Source organism: Vicugna pacos, chromosome 16 (genome assembly GCF_048564905.1).
Source record: "Vicugna pacos chromosome 16, VicPac4, whole genome shotgun sequence".
NCBI lineage: Eukaryota > Metazoa > Chordata > Mammalia > Artiodactyla > Camelidae > Vicugna > Vicugna pacos.
The window spans coordinates 7,597,362-7,613,897 of NC_133002.1; the positions used below are offsets into that span (position 1 = coordinate 7,597,362).

The following is a 16,536-nucleotide window of genomic DNA, read 5'->3' on the forward strand; positions in this document are numbered from 1 at the left end:
CTGCTCTGTACAGATCCGAGCCTTGGAGGCTCCCCCTCCGTCCCGCTGGCCTCTCAGTTGGAGAGGGGAGACCCAGCGAGCAAGCGCCAGTCCTCCTTTGCCGCTCCCTCCCCGCGGGACCCGTCCCGCGCTGCTTTGCCTTTTGTTCTTTCTTTTTTCCTTTTCTCCTACCAGATTTTTGGCGTCTTTATCTTTTGAAGAGGGCGATGATCTGTTGGAGTTCCGCAGGTGCTCTGGTTGGCTGAGTGGGTCTGTAGATGTGGGTCTTGGTGTATTTGTGGGAGAGGGTGACTTACAAGCGTCCTTCTACTCCGCCATCTTGCCCGGAAGTCCGAGTTGGTCCTTTTGGTAAATTTTTTTTGTCTTTTTATCCTTAATTGAATCTTAGGTTCTTTGCTAGCTGTCTAATCTCTTCTAACACAAACATTCAATATGTTCAAACACATGAATATTCTGTCGGCTTCATCTTCCCAAAGCCCCGTTTGCCAGAGCCTTTGGAGCTGCTTCAGTCCGGACCTGATGTTCTCTAGGTCTGCTGTGCGGTTGTCGTATTGGAATCAACCTGGGGATTCATTTGCTCTCTTGGTCAGGTCCCGTTCTTTCTCTTCCATGGCATATTCCTTCATTCTGGTGGCCACATCCTCTAGTAGCCTTCTGAATAAAGATGGGTCAAGTAGTTCATTTTTGGAGTGCCTTGCATGTGTAAGAATGCTTCTGTTTCGTTCAAGGTTGATGTATGTTGGCTGAGTATTGACTTCTGGGTTAGAAAGAGTTCCCCCAGAATGCTGAAGGCACTGTTCCCATTGCCTTCTGGCTTCCAGTGTAACTGCTGAATCTTCGTTCTGATTCTTGACCTTTTACATGGAAACTGTATTTTCTCCCTGGAGCTGGGAACTTCTCTTTCCTTTCAGTGTTGTGAAATTTCATTATGGTGTACTTTTATCCATCATGTATTCATTCAGCCTCTTCCACCTCAGAACTCATAGCCTTCAGTTTGGGGAAATTATCTTGAATCATAACAGTTGTGATTTCCTCCCCTCCAGTTTTTGTGTTCCTTTTTTCTGGAACTCATTATTTGGATTTCAGACCTCCAGGACTGGTCTTCTGATTTTTCTTCTCTTTTCTTTCCCAGTTTCCATTATTTTGTCTTTTTGCTGTATTTTCTGGGCACTTTAGTCAACTTTTATCTTTGAACATACTGAGATTTATCTTCCAAAATCTATTGAGCTTTTCTCTTTTTTTAACATTTTTTATTGATTTATAATCATTTTACAATGTTGTGTCAAATTCCAGTGTTCAGCACAATTTTTCAGTCATTCATGGACATATACACACTCGTTGTCACATTTTTTCTCTGTGAGTTATCATAACATTTTGTGTATATTTCCCTGTGCTATACAGTGTAATCTTGTTTATCTATTCTACAATTTTGAAATCCCAGTCTATCCCTTTGCTTGAGCTTTTCATTTTGCTGTGATATTTTAATTTGCAAGAGCTTGTCAAAACTTTCTGAACAGACTTTTTAATAGTAGCATCCTGTTCTTCCGTGATTTGCAGTATTCTTTTTTGTTGTCTAGTGGTGCTGGTGGCCACAAAACCTTGAGCACACTAAAACCCACCAATTGTACACTTTACATTGTATGGTATGTGAATTATACCTCAGTGAAGCTGGTATTAAAATACTTTTAAAGATATTTCTCAGACGATATTAATGATAGACTCCTTTTGAAGGAGGTAACAGGGCAGGTAGAAAGGAGAAGAGGAATACTTTGTACCGCTCCTGTGCTTTCAGTATATTCGGCTCTGTTCCAGCGTTACTTCATCCAGGCAGTGCTCTGTGGGTTTGGTAATATTTGCTCCATCGCTCAGATCAAGAAGCTGAGGCTTATGGAGGCTAAGAAATGTGTGTAAAGTCACAAAGCCAGTTGGTGACAGAGCAGGATTCAAGCCAAATCCCGTGCTGTTCCCGGTTCCCCAGATGGCCCAACATGGGCTGGGAGCAAATTACATTATGGTTAAAAGTTAGTGAAAACGGGGCTGTGAAGTGGATAAACCCAGTTAGCTCTGGTGTCCAAAGAGCTTTAAAAGAAAAAGTCCAGCTAAACCTGAGATGCTACTGTAAGCCAATTCTTTCTAATTCTAGCTTTGTATTTGGTACTTTGTAAACAGTTGAGAAACACTTTTATTCAAGTTGGGTTTATTTACAGTGTTGTGTTCAGCTGAAAATTTTTGCAGTGATTGCTTTCTTTTGAAATATTTTGGGGAGAGGGAGATTTCTCTGTTAAAAGAGATGAGATGATAAAATTCTGCACGCATGTAGCAATACTTATATACACGCATTCCACAGAGCATTGTAAATTGCTATCTGGAATTTATGTGTTCTTTGAATAATATATATGAACTCTTCTCACAACAATAACAACAAAAATCGCTCGTCTTGAGAAGTATCAAAAAAATTATTCAAGATTTGAAACAGACCTGATTTTCTTGCGTCTCTGGTCTTGTAGGCCTTTGCCCAGTTTGATGCAGAGGGTGATGGTACCGTTGATGCTGAGAACATGTTGGAGGCCCTCAAGAATTCCAGTGGAGCTAATCTTCAGGGGGAGCTGAGCCACATCATCAGACAACTGCAAGCCTGTTCTCTTGTTCCAGGTAAGGCTGTCATCTGAGTACTGAATTAAACAACGCTCTCTTAGAGCCCAGATGAATTTGCTGTGATGTGGGTTGTAATGAGGCAGGCTTGTGGGCCCCATGAAATAAACATGCTTGTCTCATAGTCTTCGTTAAGCTCATGATCTGAATTAGCGTTCAGTGTAATCATCTCTCTTGTTCCCCAAAACAGTGGGGGTTGAGCAGTTCTCCCGTTCTTAGGAGCCTTTGTCCTGAGACTACCTTCCTTAGTGGATCTCTTTATTTTGCTCTCTCAAGAAGTATTCCCTGGATCCAGGTGTATGTTCTCTGAGCATCCTGCGTTTGTTTTTTGCTACATACGACCATTGTAATTAATTAGCTGGTTATTACTCACTTGCTTCTAAACATCTGTCTTCACTCTTACCCTGTGAGCTCCATGGGGGCAAGGGACCTTCTCTTTTATTTCTGCTGTGTCCTCACATTTAGTACAATTTTTGGCACATGGTAGGCACCCACTGATTTTAGGAAGCTGTCACTCTGAAATTTAAGCAAGAATAAAAATAGCTTAAAATTAAGTATTACTTATTCTACATTGTACCTATGAAAAAGCTTTGTCTATGTTTTGGTATGGTTTCTTTGGGGAGCTCAGAAACAGTATCAAAATTACCCTCTTTTTTTCTCCTAGTGAAAAAACAGTTGAATTTGAAAGGAAAAAAAAAAACTTGTGTATCATTCTTTTGGTTCAGTTTATCTTATCTGAGAGTTTTTCCTGATCTGTGCACTTGGTGTCATAATACTTGAGCTAGGGCAGCAAGACGGCAGATAGACTTGATAAATACATAAATGTAACTCTGATTGTCCTTGACCTCTCTGGCTTCTTGCTGAGGATGTATTGAGCTAGGGAAGGATGGTTTCTCTAGCTTAATAAAGAATGCCGATTTCCACCCTTCCTCAAATTGTCTTTAATTATGTAATTTTGTTGTTGTTGTTGTTAATGGAGGTACTGGGGATTGAACCTAGGACCTTGTGTATGCTAAGCATATGCTCTACCACTGAGCTTTACCCCCCACCCCCTAATTGTGTAATTTTTATAGGCTGCCTGTACATGTTAATTTTTCTCCTGGTCTAATGACAGTTAAAATTATGCTTTGAATTATGCTTAGCTAACTTAGGTCTTGGTTACTCCCGCCTCTGTGTTAACCAGCATGCGGCTAGCATGAGGAGCTTTATTTGGACACCTCAGAGAGATGTTTTGGGAGGAGGGGAAAGGAGTGGAGACCAGAGAATTCACCACTAGGTAATACTTAGTGCACCGTTGCTCTGGGTGATCCTGCGGAGAGAGACATTTTGTTACAAAAACTGGGGATCCAGATCCCAAGGTGCTTACCCAGCAGGGTCATGACTTAGGACTTTCTGCTCAAATTTTTTAGCAACAGCTAACTTAAGAGAGTTGTTTTATTGCAGTCCTCGGGCAAACCTTGGTGAGCTGAGCTCACCTCCCTGGTGGGATCTCAGTTTCCTAGATCCTCTGTCTAACCCAGACTGCCACTTCCTCCTTTTGTGTCTCACCGCATGGGTGCTGAATGTTTGAAAGAGAGACAGCACCTTTACCGAACTCACTGCTTATGTCGGCATATGACAAAAGTTTTCCCATTATAAGAATCAGTCTGTTTTTTCGCACAAGTTCTGGGCCGTTCAGTGCAGCATCAGTAGCCCCATCACGTGAGGTTTGGGTATTACTCTGCGAAGAGAAGAAAAACTGTAAGAGCAGGACAAGGATGGCACAGACTTCTGAGTCTTGGGAAATCTATGCAGCATCTCCTGGTTTTTGTGTAGGGGCCCAAATCAAAATGGGCTGCTTCAAGTGCGTAATTTCTCTTCATGTTTATCTTAAAAATCAGTGCGAAGTTTCATTCTGCTTTAACGTAACCTGTTGTTTTACACTTAAGAGCAGTTTCTCCCACGGACTTCTAGAGTCTTGCTCTAGGCGCTGCTTGTGTAGGTGTGTTCGGTTTGTGAAAGTTCATCAAGTGATGCGATTATAACATATGTACTTTTTGTTATGTATGTGATGGTTAATTAGAGAGTAAAACAAAACCAAAAACAAATCCTCCCCAAATTTACAAGTATATCTGAACTCCACGAAAAGCTGCCACGTTTATTCTCTCTTCACTTAACCATCTGGATCATGTGCATCTCAGTTCAAAGCATATTATTGTAGGTTCTGAGGAGCCACGTAAGGATTTAAAACAGGACAGACATGCCTGTTTAGTGTTTTTGTAAGATTACTCAGGTTAATGTCAGACAAAATGCTGCCAGGGGAGCCCCTTAGGATCTCTGGGTGGGTGTATGAACGGGCGGTGTTGAGGCCAGAGCCTGAGCCGTGGCCAGAGGGATGGACAGATGAGGGAGACTCCGGATGAGCCACACTGGAGAGAAAAGACTGAAATGGGGGAAGGAGCGCTCGGAGGGAGTGCAAGGGGCTGTTTCCAGTCCTACCCCTTTTTTGTTGTCTTGGTGTGTTCCTTGAACCTCATTTTCCTCAGCTGTAAAACAAGGATACTGGTACACTTGGTGCCTTCCCCACCCCCACCCCCACCACCTTATTGTGAGGACCGAATGAGATGATGTGTGTGGAAGGACCTTATAAACTGTAAAGTGCCATCAGGAATTGTGGTCAGGGTGATGGTTGTATTATCATTATTGACTTATGTTACTTAGTATAAAAGTTATGCCTTTAGTCTCTCATGTGACAAACTTTATTCCTAGCCCATATTCTGTATGGAAAACTTCTAGTTAGTATTTAAATTTATAAATTAAACTTATAAAAGTTTAAAGCTTAGATTGAAACAGATCATTTTTCTAAGTCTGCTAAAATTCTGTTAAACTAAAATGAAATTAATTTTTAAATTGGGATTACTACTGATTCATTTCTTAAAAGCTTCCTTAGATTTTTGAATGATTAAAGCTGAAAATATCAATAAAGAGTCTTAATGGCTGCTTTTAATTCAGCCAATTCAGATAGGTTGCCAGGCAGGGGATGTGGAAACTATTGTGGTGGGTTCCTGAAAATACCAAAAATGGATTTTTTTCTCCTTAGGTTTCATAGACATATTTTCAGAGTCCAAGGAGGGCCTGGGTGTTCACTCGTCCATGATTCTGCGCTTCCTGCATCGCAATCGGCTCTCCAGCACTGTCATCCCCTACCCCGTGCTGGACCACTGCAATAACATGTGTACCATGCGGGCTTCTGTTCTGAAGGAGTCTCTGGACCAACTGGTACAAAAAGAAAAGGGTACGTGTGCAGGGGTGGGGGTTCCTGCAAATGCTTGCTCGTCATGTTTTCCAAATGCAGTATTTATTGAAAGGATGAGCCAACACTTCTCCCTGCTTTTATTTCTGAAAATATAATAGTGATCAGTTTGTAGCATAAGAATGTGATCTGCCCTCCCTCCCCCTCCCCTTCCTCTCCCCTCCCCCATCCGTCTCCTCCCTCCCCCTCCTCTCTCTTCTCCTCTCCTTCCTCTCCCTCTCAGTCTCTTCTTAACACAACTGGCTTCTCGTCACTCAGGTCTCTGCTCAGATGTGACTTCAGGGAAGCCTTTCCTCATCACTCTTACCTAATGCCCTCACCCCCACCATTCTCTGTGTAATGGCCTAAATGGCACTTATTGTCTGAAATTGTAACAGTATTATTTACTTGGTTTTTGTTTGTCTAGTTTGCTTCATTATCCTTGGTGCCCAGAACTGTGCCTGCCACACAGTAGGTGCTCTGAACAGCTATTTAGTAAATGAAGGAGGGAAACCACTACAGACTCACTCAGCGACCACAACAAAAGTTGATAATGTTTGGCAGATCCGTGGAACATAATGGAGTCCAGAAACAGACCCAAGTCCATGTGGGAGTATAGTACTGGATTCCGTTAGCATTACACATCAGGAAGGAAATGGGAATTCACCAACGAGTTGAGTTAGGGCGACTGGTTAGCCATTTAGAGAAAAAAATAAAACTAGATTTTTAACTTACTACATTCACTGAAATAAATTTCAGATGGATTGAAAAGTTCAACCAGAAAGAAAGCTGTAAGTGTGCAAGAAGAAAGTAGTTCCACTTTATAAAAATCTTGACATAGAAAAAAACCTTTCTAAGCAGGACGTGTAACTCAGAAATGACAAAAGAAAAGATCAATAAGTTAGACTGCATGCAAATGCAAAGTTTTGTATAGCGAAAAAAAAATACCATAAGCAGATTCAAAAGACAAGTAACATTTTAGGGAACAAGAGTACATTTTGTAACGTATTGTGACAGACTCAGTTTTTCACTAACTCTGACCTTGGGCAATTACTTAATTGCTTTAGTTTCCTCATCTCTAAAATGAATTAATACATAGAAAATGTGTAGAAAAGTGCCTGGTTCACAGTAAACAGTCGATAAATGTTACTTATTATATGGGTATATATACATTACATAGTATGTATAAAATACATAAATTGATATGACTTGTGACCCAGTAAAAAATGGATGAGGGTAGGACCAGGCCATATTCAAAAACACAAGTGGTTTATGAACAAGTGTCTTAAAAAAATCTCACTCAAAGAAGTGTAAATTCAAACTGTAAGTCACCATTTTCTTGGCGTAGTTTTACAAATATACCAATGATTGAAGTGTTGTACTTATAATCAGCTTATGTTTCTCTACGTTGTCATGTTCTCCAATTTGGAAGGAGACTTTAGGGAGCATTTCTTTTTCTAGGGCCAAAATATCAAGCGTATTTCTGTCAGGTATTTTAAATGACTTTTTTTTTTCTTTGTGGAAGAGATATCAATTGATAAAATCTGGTTTTTCTTGCAGAAAGCCCTGGAGATCTAACTAGAAGCCCAGAGATGGACAAACTGAAGTCAGTAGCAAAGTGCTACGCTTATATAGAAACATCCTCCAACCCTGCAGACATTGACAAGATGACAAATGGAGAAACGTCATCCTACTGGCAGTCAGATGGCAGCGCTCGCTCACACTGGATTCGGTGGGTGCTGTAATACCAGGTTGTTTTTTTTTTAATTAAACTATAGTTGATTTACAGTGTTGTGTTAGTTTCTGGTATACAGCATAGTGATTCACTTATTTTTATATATATGCACACACAGACTATGTATATTCTTTTTTATATTCTTTTTCATTATAGGTTATTATAAACTATTGAATACAGTTCTCTGTGCAAATATACCAATTCTTGAGTGAAAAAGTCCAAGAAAATTATATGCTTTCTTTCTCTTATACGATCAATGTGTTAAAAAATTATTTTTTTAAACTTTAGAATATTTTCTACTTAACTGCCTAGTATTTTTTCTTCTTATGACTATCTATGAAGGTACTTTAAGAATAAAATAAAAGGAATCATGTAAAATTATGTAACATGGTTCATATTTTCATAAATTTGGATAGTTTCTTTACTTGGTCTTTTAAGGGAGAGAATTAGCATTTGACTAATATTTTATGATACTGATTTCAGTTCTTTTTCACTAGTTTCTTAGGAAAATTAGTATCACAAGGGGCAAATACTTTTCTTATATCTGATATGATTTTACTTTTTAAGATCCTTTCTACACATTTGAAAAATCAGTGTGCAACTAAGTTGACCAGTTTTAGAGGAGCAAGAGGGAATGGGGTGGTCAGGAATCTTGGAGTGGAATTGATGACAGAAACTGTGATATTTCTAGAAGTTCTGATGCTGCTGTCTAATATGTCACCTGTCCCTTCAGAGAATGGGCTAATTTCCGTTGGTAGAAGTGGAAATAATTATCTTGTTTTCTCACAGAAGATGAATATGCACTTAAGCCATCTAATTTACAGATGAGAGAATAGACTCAGTTCTTTGGATGCAGTTTAGAATTTGCTTGTTACCAGGTAAAGGGATTTTGTTAGAATGTTCATATTCTACTTCCTGCCTGCATTAGTAGCTTAAAAGGAAATATAAGACTGATCTTGAACTGAAAGGAATTTTAGAAACTCGGGGAGGTCATAAGGGCTTTGAAACTAACAGCCAGCATTTCAGGTTAGTTGCTTTAGGAAACTCAGTCTTTGGGTATGTCACAGACAAGATCTTGGCAATGGAACTTGTGGGCCCTGTCAGTTCTCAGCCTGTATACACATTTGTAGTTTCTGCTCTCCATGTTTTCCAGTTTAAAGATGAAGCCAGATGTTGTGCTTAGGCACCTGTCCATTGCAGTGGCTGCCACTGACCAGAGCTACATGCCGCAGCAGGTGACGGTAGCTGTGGGGAGGAGTGCCGGCGATCTTCAGGAAGTCCGTGATGTGCACATTCCCAGCAACGTCACTGGCTACGTGACCCTGCTGGAGAATGCCAACATCAGTCAGCTCTGTGAGTTAACCGAGATGCAGCTCGCCCTTCTGACAAACAGGACTGGGAGGGGAGGAAGGAAGGGATATTTTTTGGCAGGAAGACCTCTCAAGTAGAGAAGCTGCTTGTCTTTCTTTGGAGATCCAATTTGCTTCTCATGATGTACACGAAAGCGGTCATTATTTCATCTAATCAGTGTTTTTAAAAGTTATAGAAAAGCAGTAAAGCCTTTTCTAATTAAAAATATTTTATTTTTGTTTTCTTATTAGAAAATTAGAAATGTATAGATAAACAAAAATTACTCAAAATCCTACTACCCAGGGATTGTCACTGTGAATCCATTGGTGTGGATCCTTCCAGACCTTTTCTTCTATTTGTGTATTTGTGTGTGTGTATAAATGCACACACACTCACATATATATATATATATATATACACACACACACACATTTTTTAAAATAAAAAATAGGTTTGTGTATGTATATCTACGTATATCTATACATATCATTTTGCAAAAACAGTGCTATTTTGTATGTACTTTTTTGTAACTTTTCAACGTGTTGTCCTATCATATATTCATGCACACCTTTATTTAGTGTTGTAAGAATAAGCCATAATTCTAACCAGCCTTTTTTATTCTTGGGCATTTAGGTTGTTTCCATTTTTATACTATTATATCCTTGCTTCACACATAGCATTTTGGAAATAATCACAATTCTGTGATTTCTTTCCAGGCTTATTTCATTCAGGGAGCCGGAATGCTTCATGTTTTGTCTCATTTCTTCTAATGCTTTCCTGGGCCAAAAGAAGTGTTCTTACTTTGCTCAGAGGAACTGAGGCCTAGGGAGGTAGAGTGTTTGTGTCTCACCCCTAGGCAAAGAAGTAGTTAAGCTTGTGGAGTAGACGCTTCCTGTCTTACACTATGGTGGTCTTTTCTCTAAGTTGTGTCTTTCTTAACTTCACCTCCTCCTCTCCAACCCAAATAAGAAATTGTGACAGCCCTTAACAGTGAGTCATGCCTATGTCATCTGTTTGGACTTGATTATTAGAAAGAAATTCTCAACTGCTATGAGCCAGCTGCTGTTTTATAACTAATCCAATTTCAGAACTATAGGAAAAATTCTAGAAATTTTCTTACCATCTATTTAATCAGAGTTTTTAAAATGTACTTTGTGTTAATTTTCAAGAATCATAAATTCCTAAGAAACTTTGTGATGTAAAGATTTAAGCCACCCTTAATTTTGCACATTAATATTCTTATGACTCCTTAGATTAGTCAGTGCTTTTTTTGGACAAGTTTTATTATATACTAGCTCCATTGCACACATCATTTACTTCTGGCATCAAAGCATATTTTCAGAATTTTCTTTTTAAAATGCAAATTACTATTTTGCTTTTAGTTGGAAGCCTAGCATTTGCGGAACTGAAGAAGTTAATCCAATACTGAATTTGTTGTTTGCGCTTGACAGATGTCCAGATTAACATAAAGCGTTGTCTTAGTGATGGATGTGACACTAGAATTCATGGTCTGAGGGCTGTTGGCTTTCAGAGAGTTAAGAAGTCTGGGGTCTCAGTCTCAGATGCTTCTGCAATATGGTATTGGTCTCTGCTGACATCCCTGGTGACGGCTTCCATGGAGACAAATCCTGCCTTTGTCCAGACGGTGCTGCGCAACACTCAGTAAGTCACTCTGCTTTCCAAACCTGTCAGGGTGCACTGCCCCTCTAACCCTGAAGGGCGAGTCACTGAGCAGCCTTCAATCATCGAGACTCAGTCAGCGGCTCATCCCCAGGTGCCCTGTTGTTTCATGTTTGTGCCTTCAGCTCTGGTCTTATGAGGGGGGTCACACTTGCCGTTCATAGTCCTTATCCACTGGGGAATGCTGGCTCACATTTGCATAGCACTTTATATTGGATGAAGCACCTTCAGATGTTATATATTACTTACCTACTTACATTGCAAAATGTACCTGTTAAAATTATGCCCATTTTATACATAGACAAGGATATTGTGGCCTTCTCTGAGGTACAGGGGCAGGCAGTGATGGATTGGTTTGAATATAGGTCTTTGGACTGAGGCCCTAGGTTGAGGGTTCTTTTCACTAATGAGTGAAATCTTTTCAAGGGCACCAAACTGACTTATTTTTAAGTGTAGAACACCTTTAAAAATTCTCTCTTAAGAAACTGTTAGGGCAAAAAGACCCAATAGTAACATACAAGGCAAAACAGTCAGCTTCAGGAGTAATGAAGCATTAGTATTGTATGTAAGTTTAATAACTGATAATAGGCACTATTCGTGTAGGTTATCAAAATATCAGATAAGAGATTGCTCATATTTTGTTCTCTAGATGTCTTTTGAGATTTATTATTGCTATTAAATAAAACTTTTAAGCAAATAATGCTGCTGGCAGTGCTGGATCTGAAGGGTAACATTTCGCCAGACTCCTTTCTTCCTGCCTGTTTTAAAACTAAAAACAAACAAACAAAAAAAATCAAATTTAGAGAAATATTGCAAGTGCAATGCAAAACAAAACAAAACAAAAACAACCCAGCTTCTTCCTGAACCAACTGAGAATAATTTGCCAACCCAATGCCCCATGGTTCCTGAATACTTTGTATGTATTTCCTGCAAATAAAAACATTCTACTACAACCATCAAAATCAGGTAATTATCCACTGTTACCATCTAATTCTCAGATACCACTCATGTTTTGCAGATTGTCCAGAATCATACTTGGTATTTCATTGTCATGTCTCTGTAGTTTCCTTCAATTCCCCTATCTTTCCTTGACTTTCAAAACTTTAACACTTTTGATAATTATACGTCAGTTATTTTGAAAAGTGTCCTTCAATTTTGATTTATCTGAAGTTTCATCATGATCAAATTTAGGTTTTGTGTCTTTAGCAGGAATATCGTAGAAGTGATGATGGGTTCTCATGCATCCCATCAGGCAACACACAACTTCAGGTTGTCCTGTCACTAGTGCTAGTGATGTTAGCTTTGCCCCCTTAAAGTGTTGTCTGTTAGACTTTTCCACTGTAAAAGAATTCCTTTTGTAATTAAGAAGTATTTTGTGAGGAGACACTTTGAGACTATGTAAATATCCCATTCCTCATCAGTCTTTATAGTGGTATGGGTCATGATCCCTATTTTATTCACTGGGTTATAGTTCTTCACAGTGTTGATGCTCAGACTGGCCCAGATTTGGCCGATGGGAACCACTTCAGTCTGGTTCATGTGTCCTTTTGACATGTCCTCATTGTCTTGGAGCACTTCCTTACTTTCTAAAATGGCAAGATATTCCAGGCTTATCTTAAATGTTTCCTGCCATAGTCCTGGAATCAGCAGCCATTTTTCTAAAGAGTCATGGTTGCTTTTACTGGAGAGTTGGGTTTAGAAACTAAACAAACTAAAAATTCATTGCTGAGTGTTGCTTTTCTCAATGGACACAGCTAGGAAATACATGTTTGTATATAAGTAATAGATACATATGTGTGTACATAGGCACATTGACACCTATATTTATTTTTGTATCTCTAACACTGAAAGCTCTGAGTTTACACCGATACTTCTAATTCTGTTCAGCACTATGGCGTCATTCCAGTTTTCTGTATTTGTAACTCCCTTCTCTGATTGTGAGAAACCTAGCTTCCATCATGCTTAATGTATTTACTTATTTAAACAATCCTGCTCCAAATAACCAGCCTCCCACCTCCCCAGCCCTTGCCTGGATACCCTCCTTGCCCTCTTGGTACTTTCATTCCATGGTCATTTCATTCCATTCCTGTCCTTTGTGCGAGATACCTTTCTCCCTGCTTAGTAACCCTGACTCCAATACCTCACTCTGGACCACCATGTGCCCCACCCACCCACATGCCTACCCAAGCACACAGGAGTGCCGGCCTTATACAGCCCTACTTTCTGGACTGAATTTTCAGGAAGTGGAAGAGGATGAGCTTTCTGCCTTAATTTTTGTGAAGCTATGAAAGTTGTTGAAGAACAGATATATTTAAAGTTTATATCCCTAAACAGTTGTAATAGTTAATGGTCTCTTCACTCTTAACTTTTAAATATCAGTGATCTAGAACTATTCTGAAGTTTAAAAATTACTTTAAAAAAAGATCAAGGGGGAAAAATAAAGAAAAAATGGTATGAAACAAAAGTGGAAATATATTCAGTAAGTCCTTGCAGGCCACTCACATGTATGAGACCTCGCTGATCAACTGCACATTAGTGTAGCTACCCTGCTGACGCAGCTCACATAGAACAGAGGGGACGTGAAGTGCGAGCAGACTGGAGCTGACACTGTGTTAGCCTTGCTGTTTTTTTTCCATTTTGCAATGTAGAAGTAACATAGTTTCAGGGATTCTCACTACTGTTGTCATAAAATGTCAGCTGTAGAATTTTGTGTTACTTTTTGCATACCTTCAAGTTGTCCCTGGTGCATTCATTGCCTAGCACAGTTGTTGGCACAGAGTGGGAGTTGGCAATTTTTTGTTGCATGAGTTTATTAGATGAGGAGGTAAAGCTATTGTAAGAGGAGATGAGAAGAGAGAAACATTAAGGCAGAAAGACCAAGAAACACAGGCAGGAATAAAGAAAGTGATGGGTACCAATATGTTTAGGAGGAAATAAAATTCATCAGGCATCTTTAGATACCATAGATCTGAAAATTGAACATATACGATCTCACTTTTTTTATTGTGTCACAAACTGGTCTGCTGCTGGGGTCAAGTTTTCTAAGAATTCAGGGGTTTTCAGTAGAATATATATGTCTTTTGCTCATACTACTTAAAATGAATACTTGATTCCAGAGGGTTGAATAGTCTTTTACAGAAGGAAGTGGAACTCTTAAAGAAAAAAAGAAAAGAAAGAACCCACGCTAAACTATATGGCACCAGGACTCCTGGGGAAAAGAGGCTGGTTTATATTGTGTACCAGGTTCTCTGTAGAAACCACTATCTGTTTCTTGATAAGGAAGTAATCAAAACAAGCTTCTGGGTTTTGTCTAGAATTATATTATTAAATTTATTTTTTGCCCAGGTTTGTTCTGATTTTACATTTGACACTTCTAGGAAGGCACTGCAGCACATGCCTCCACTCTCCCTCTCACCAGGATCGACAGATTTCTCCACCTTCCTGTCTCCCAACGTTCTGGAAGAAGTGGACAGCTTCCTCATAAGGATAACAAGGTAAAATCAAGGTTGCTGGGGAGGAGGCGGTTGGTTGGGGGGGCATATGTGCTTGCTAAGCCGCTTTTTTTTTTTAATCTTTTAAAGGTCACTAAAAATGGTTCATTTTTAGCAACTGAAGAGAAAATGAAATAATGGTTCCTCCATGTAAACTCTGTTATTTAGCAGTGTCACCCGACCTCGGGGATTGCGGGCGAGGGTGGAGTAGTCCTCTGATTCAGCTCCAACAGAGATCTCAGAGTCCAAAACATGAAGCCTCTCAGTTCACTCATGGCCCCAGCCCAGCATAACTCTGACAAGCCTGATTGTCCACAGACCTAGGAAGGGACACCCTGGTAGCTTGATAGAGGGGTCGCTTCATGTGGGGACACTCAGGTCTGTCGCAGTGAGCCCTGAAGATATTACCATGTTAGAGTACAAACCAGGCCCTGAGCCATCTGGACAGCTTTAAAAGTTTCAGTGTAACGTGATTACAAAGGCAGATATGTGTGACGTGGAGTACATCTAACATACACTATTGTGCTTGAAGGAATAAACCCTTCACTCTCTGGCCAAACCACATCATCAAGGCCTCTTCATAGCAGAGGCTTATTGCAGAAGCTTATCTGTTCTTGGTTTATAAAGTTTGACTTGTTAAAATTGTTAGCATTATTTAATCTTATAGATTAAGGGTACAGAAGTGAGGCTTTAATTTCCTGGTCCTCTGAGTTGATCTAGTTTTTCTTGAGATTATCTTAAGGATTTTGAAAAAATATTTCTGGGCCGAGTAGGGGTATAGCTCAGTGGTAGAGCGCATACTTAGCATGCACAGGTCCTGCATTCAATCCCTAGTACCTCCATTAAAAAAAAAAGAAAGAAGAAGTATTTCTGGTAAGCATAGAAGGCATATGGCAGGTTGATTTCACGTATAGTGATCAGTTCATGGAGCTTGAGCTACCTGTATTTTCTCATGGTTTTTGCTCTTTGTTTATAGCTGCTCTTCTACTCCTGAGGTGGAGCTGACCCTCCTGGCTTTTGCACTAGCAAGAGGCAGTGTTGCCAAAGTGCTGAGCTCTCTGTGTACGGTCACTGGCCACCTAGACACACACTATGATGCCTCATCCCTCATCTCATCCATGGCATCGGTCAGGCAGAACCTGCTCCTTAAATACGGTAAATGACCTTGGCATGATGGGCATGTCACAAAACCATCATCACTGTTAGATCTTCTGGCATCTTCTTATCTTTTTGTGTACTTTGTGGACTGGGTTGTTGTAGTTTTACCATGATTCCTGGATGAACATATCTCCTTTGACTGAGGTTGGTAGGGAAAAGGGAGATGCTGGTTCATTTATGGCAGCATTAGCAGAAGAGGACCTGAGTGGCCACTAATGGCCTAATCACTTAGGCTTGGTGGGCATTTGAACACAGCCATCTTTGGTAAAGTACAGAAGTGTCTCATGGTGTAGGCCAAGGGGTTGGAAAGTTGGAGTACCTCTCATCTAGAGGAGGAAGGGAACTACCCCAGACACGGTGCAAAGGATGCTTGTCTTAGAGGGCATCCCCTGCATCCTCGTGATGGCTGTTAGCTGCTTGGAAGGACATACTTGGACGTACATACATGCCCGCCACCAATTTTCCCCTCGGGCCCAACAGCAGTCCATCCTAGTACTTTTCTTCTGACCCAGAATGAGGCTCCTAATCCTCAACACAAGAGTCTGTGTGGCTGCTCTGATGACTGCACTTGACACGTGCCATCCTGCTTGTAACGCTGAAGCCTCTGTCCACAAAGCACAGCATTGATGCCGTCCCCTCCGGTAACAGAGGCAGTACTGTGATGTCTCCTCATGATATTTGTACCTTTGCCTTAATAATATGACTCAGTAATTATGTTTAATTTTTAAAGTTGGACAATTGATGCCTTGTAAATCCAGCCCTCTTTCCCCCCATTAATTTTGGCAAGGTCATTTTTTGGAGGAGAGTAGGGGGCCTGTAGCAGGCATGGCTGGATAGGAGGGTTGCATAGTGTCTGGCAGATATTCGCCAGAAAGGTCTTAATTCCGTCTAGCGTTACTGGGGCAGGGAGCACAGGGGAGGGGAGGGGTGCACAGGGGGACTGTTCATTACTGATAATGTTGAAGCTGTGGCCTGGGTTAATAGGGTTATAGAGTTTTCATTGTATTATTAAAACAAACAAACAAACAAAAGAAAAGAACAGTTTTCAGATCATTAGAGCAAAAATTGAGTTTTATAATTTTGAAAACTGTCAGAATTTGCCTGGAGAGTTTTAAAGAAACAAGACCCAAACCCCTAAGACACTACTTATATATTTAAATGCAGTTACAATGAAATTAATTATTGGCTCCAAAGTAATG

The 16,536-nt window shown here is 40.1% G+C and overlaps 1 protein-coding gene across 2 annotated transcripts in view; it reads left to right on the forward strand.

Moving 5' to 3' along the window:
* ZZEF1 (zinc finger ZZ-type and EF-hand domain containing 1) overlaps nucleotides 1–16,536 on the forward strand; it is a 91,688-nt gene that overhangs the window by 8,491 nt on the left and 66,661 nt on the right. The window contains exons 2-8 of one of the 2 annotated variants that reach the window (XM_031673482.2): nucleotides 2,508–2,652; nucleotides 5,732–5,926; nucleotides 7,484–7,655; nucleotides 8,812–9,011; nucleotides 10,460–10,670; nucleotides 14,066–14,182; nucleotides 15,156–15,334. In XM_031673482.2, coding sequence (XP_031529342.2) covers nucleotides 2,508–2,652; nucleotides 5,732–5,926; nucleotides 7,484–7,655; nucleotides 8,812–9,011; nucleotides 10,460–10,670; nucleotides 14,066–14,182; nucleotides 15,156–15,334 — 1,219 coding nt within the window. Of the gene's footprint in view, nucleotides 1–2,507; nucleotides 2,653–5,731; nucleotides 5,927–7,483; nucleotides 7,656–8,811; nucleotides 9,012–10,459; nucleotides 10,671–14,065; nucleotides 14,183–15,155; nucleotides 15,335–16,536 lie in introns of those variants that run through there. The other variant, XM_072940364.1, reaches the window with a different exon arrangement.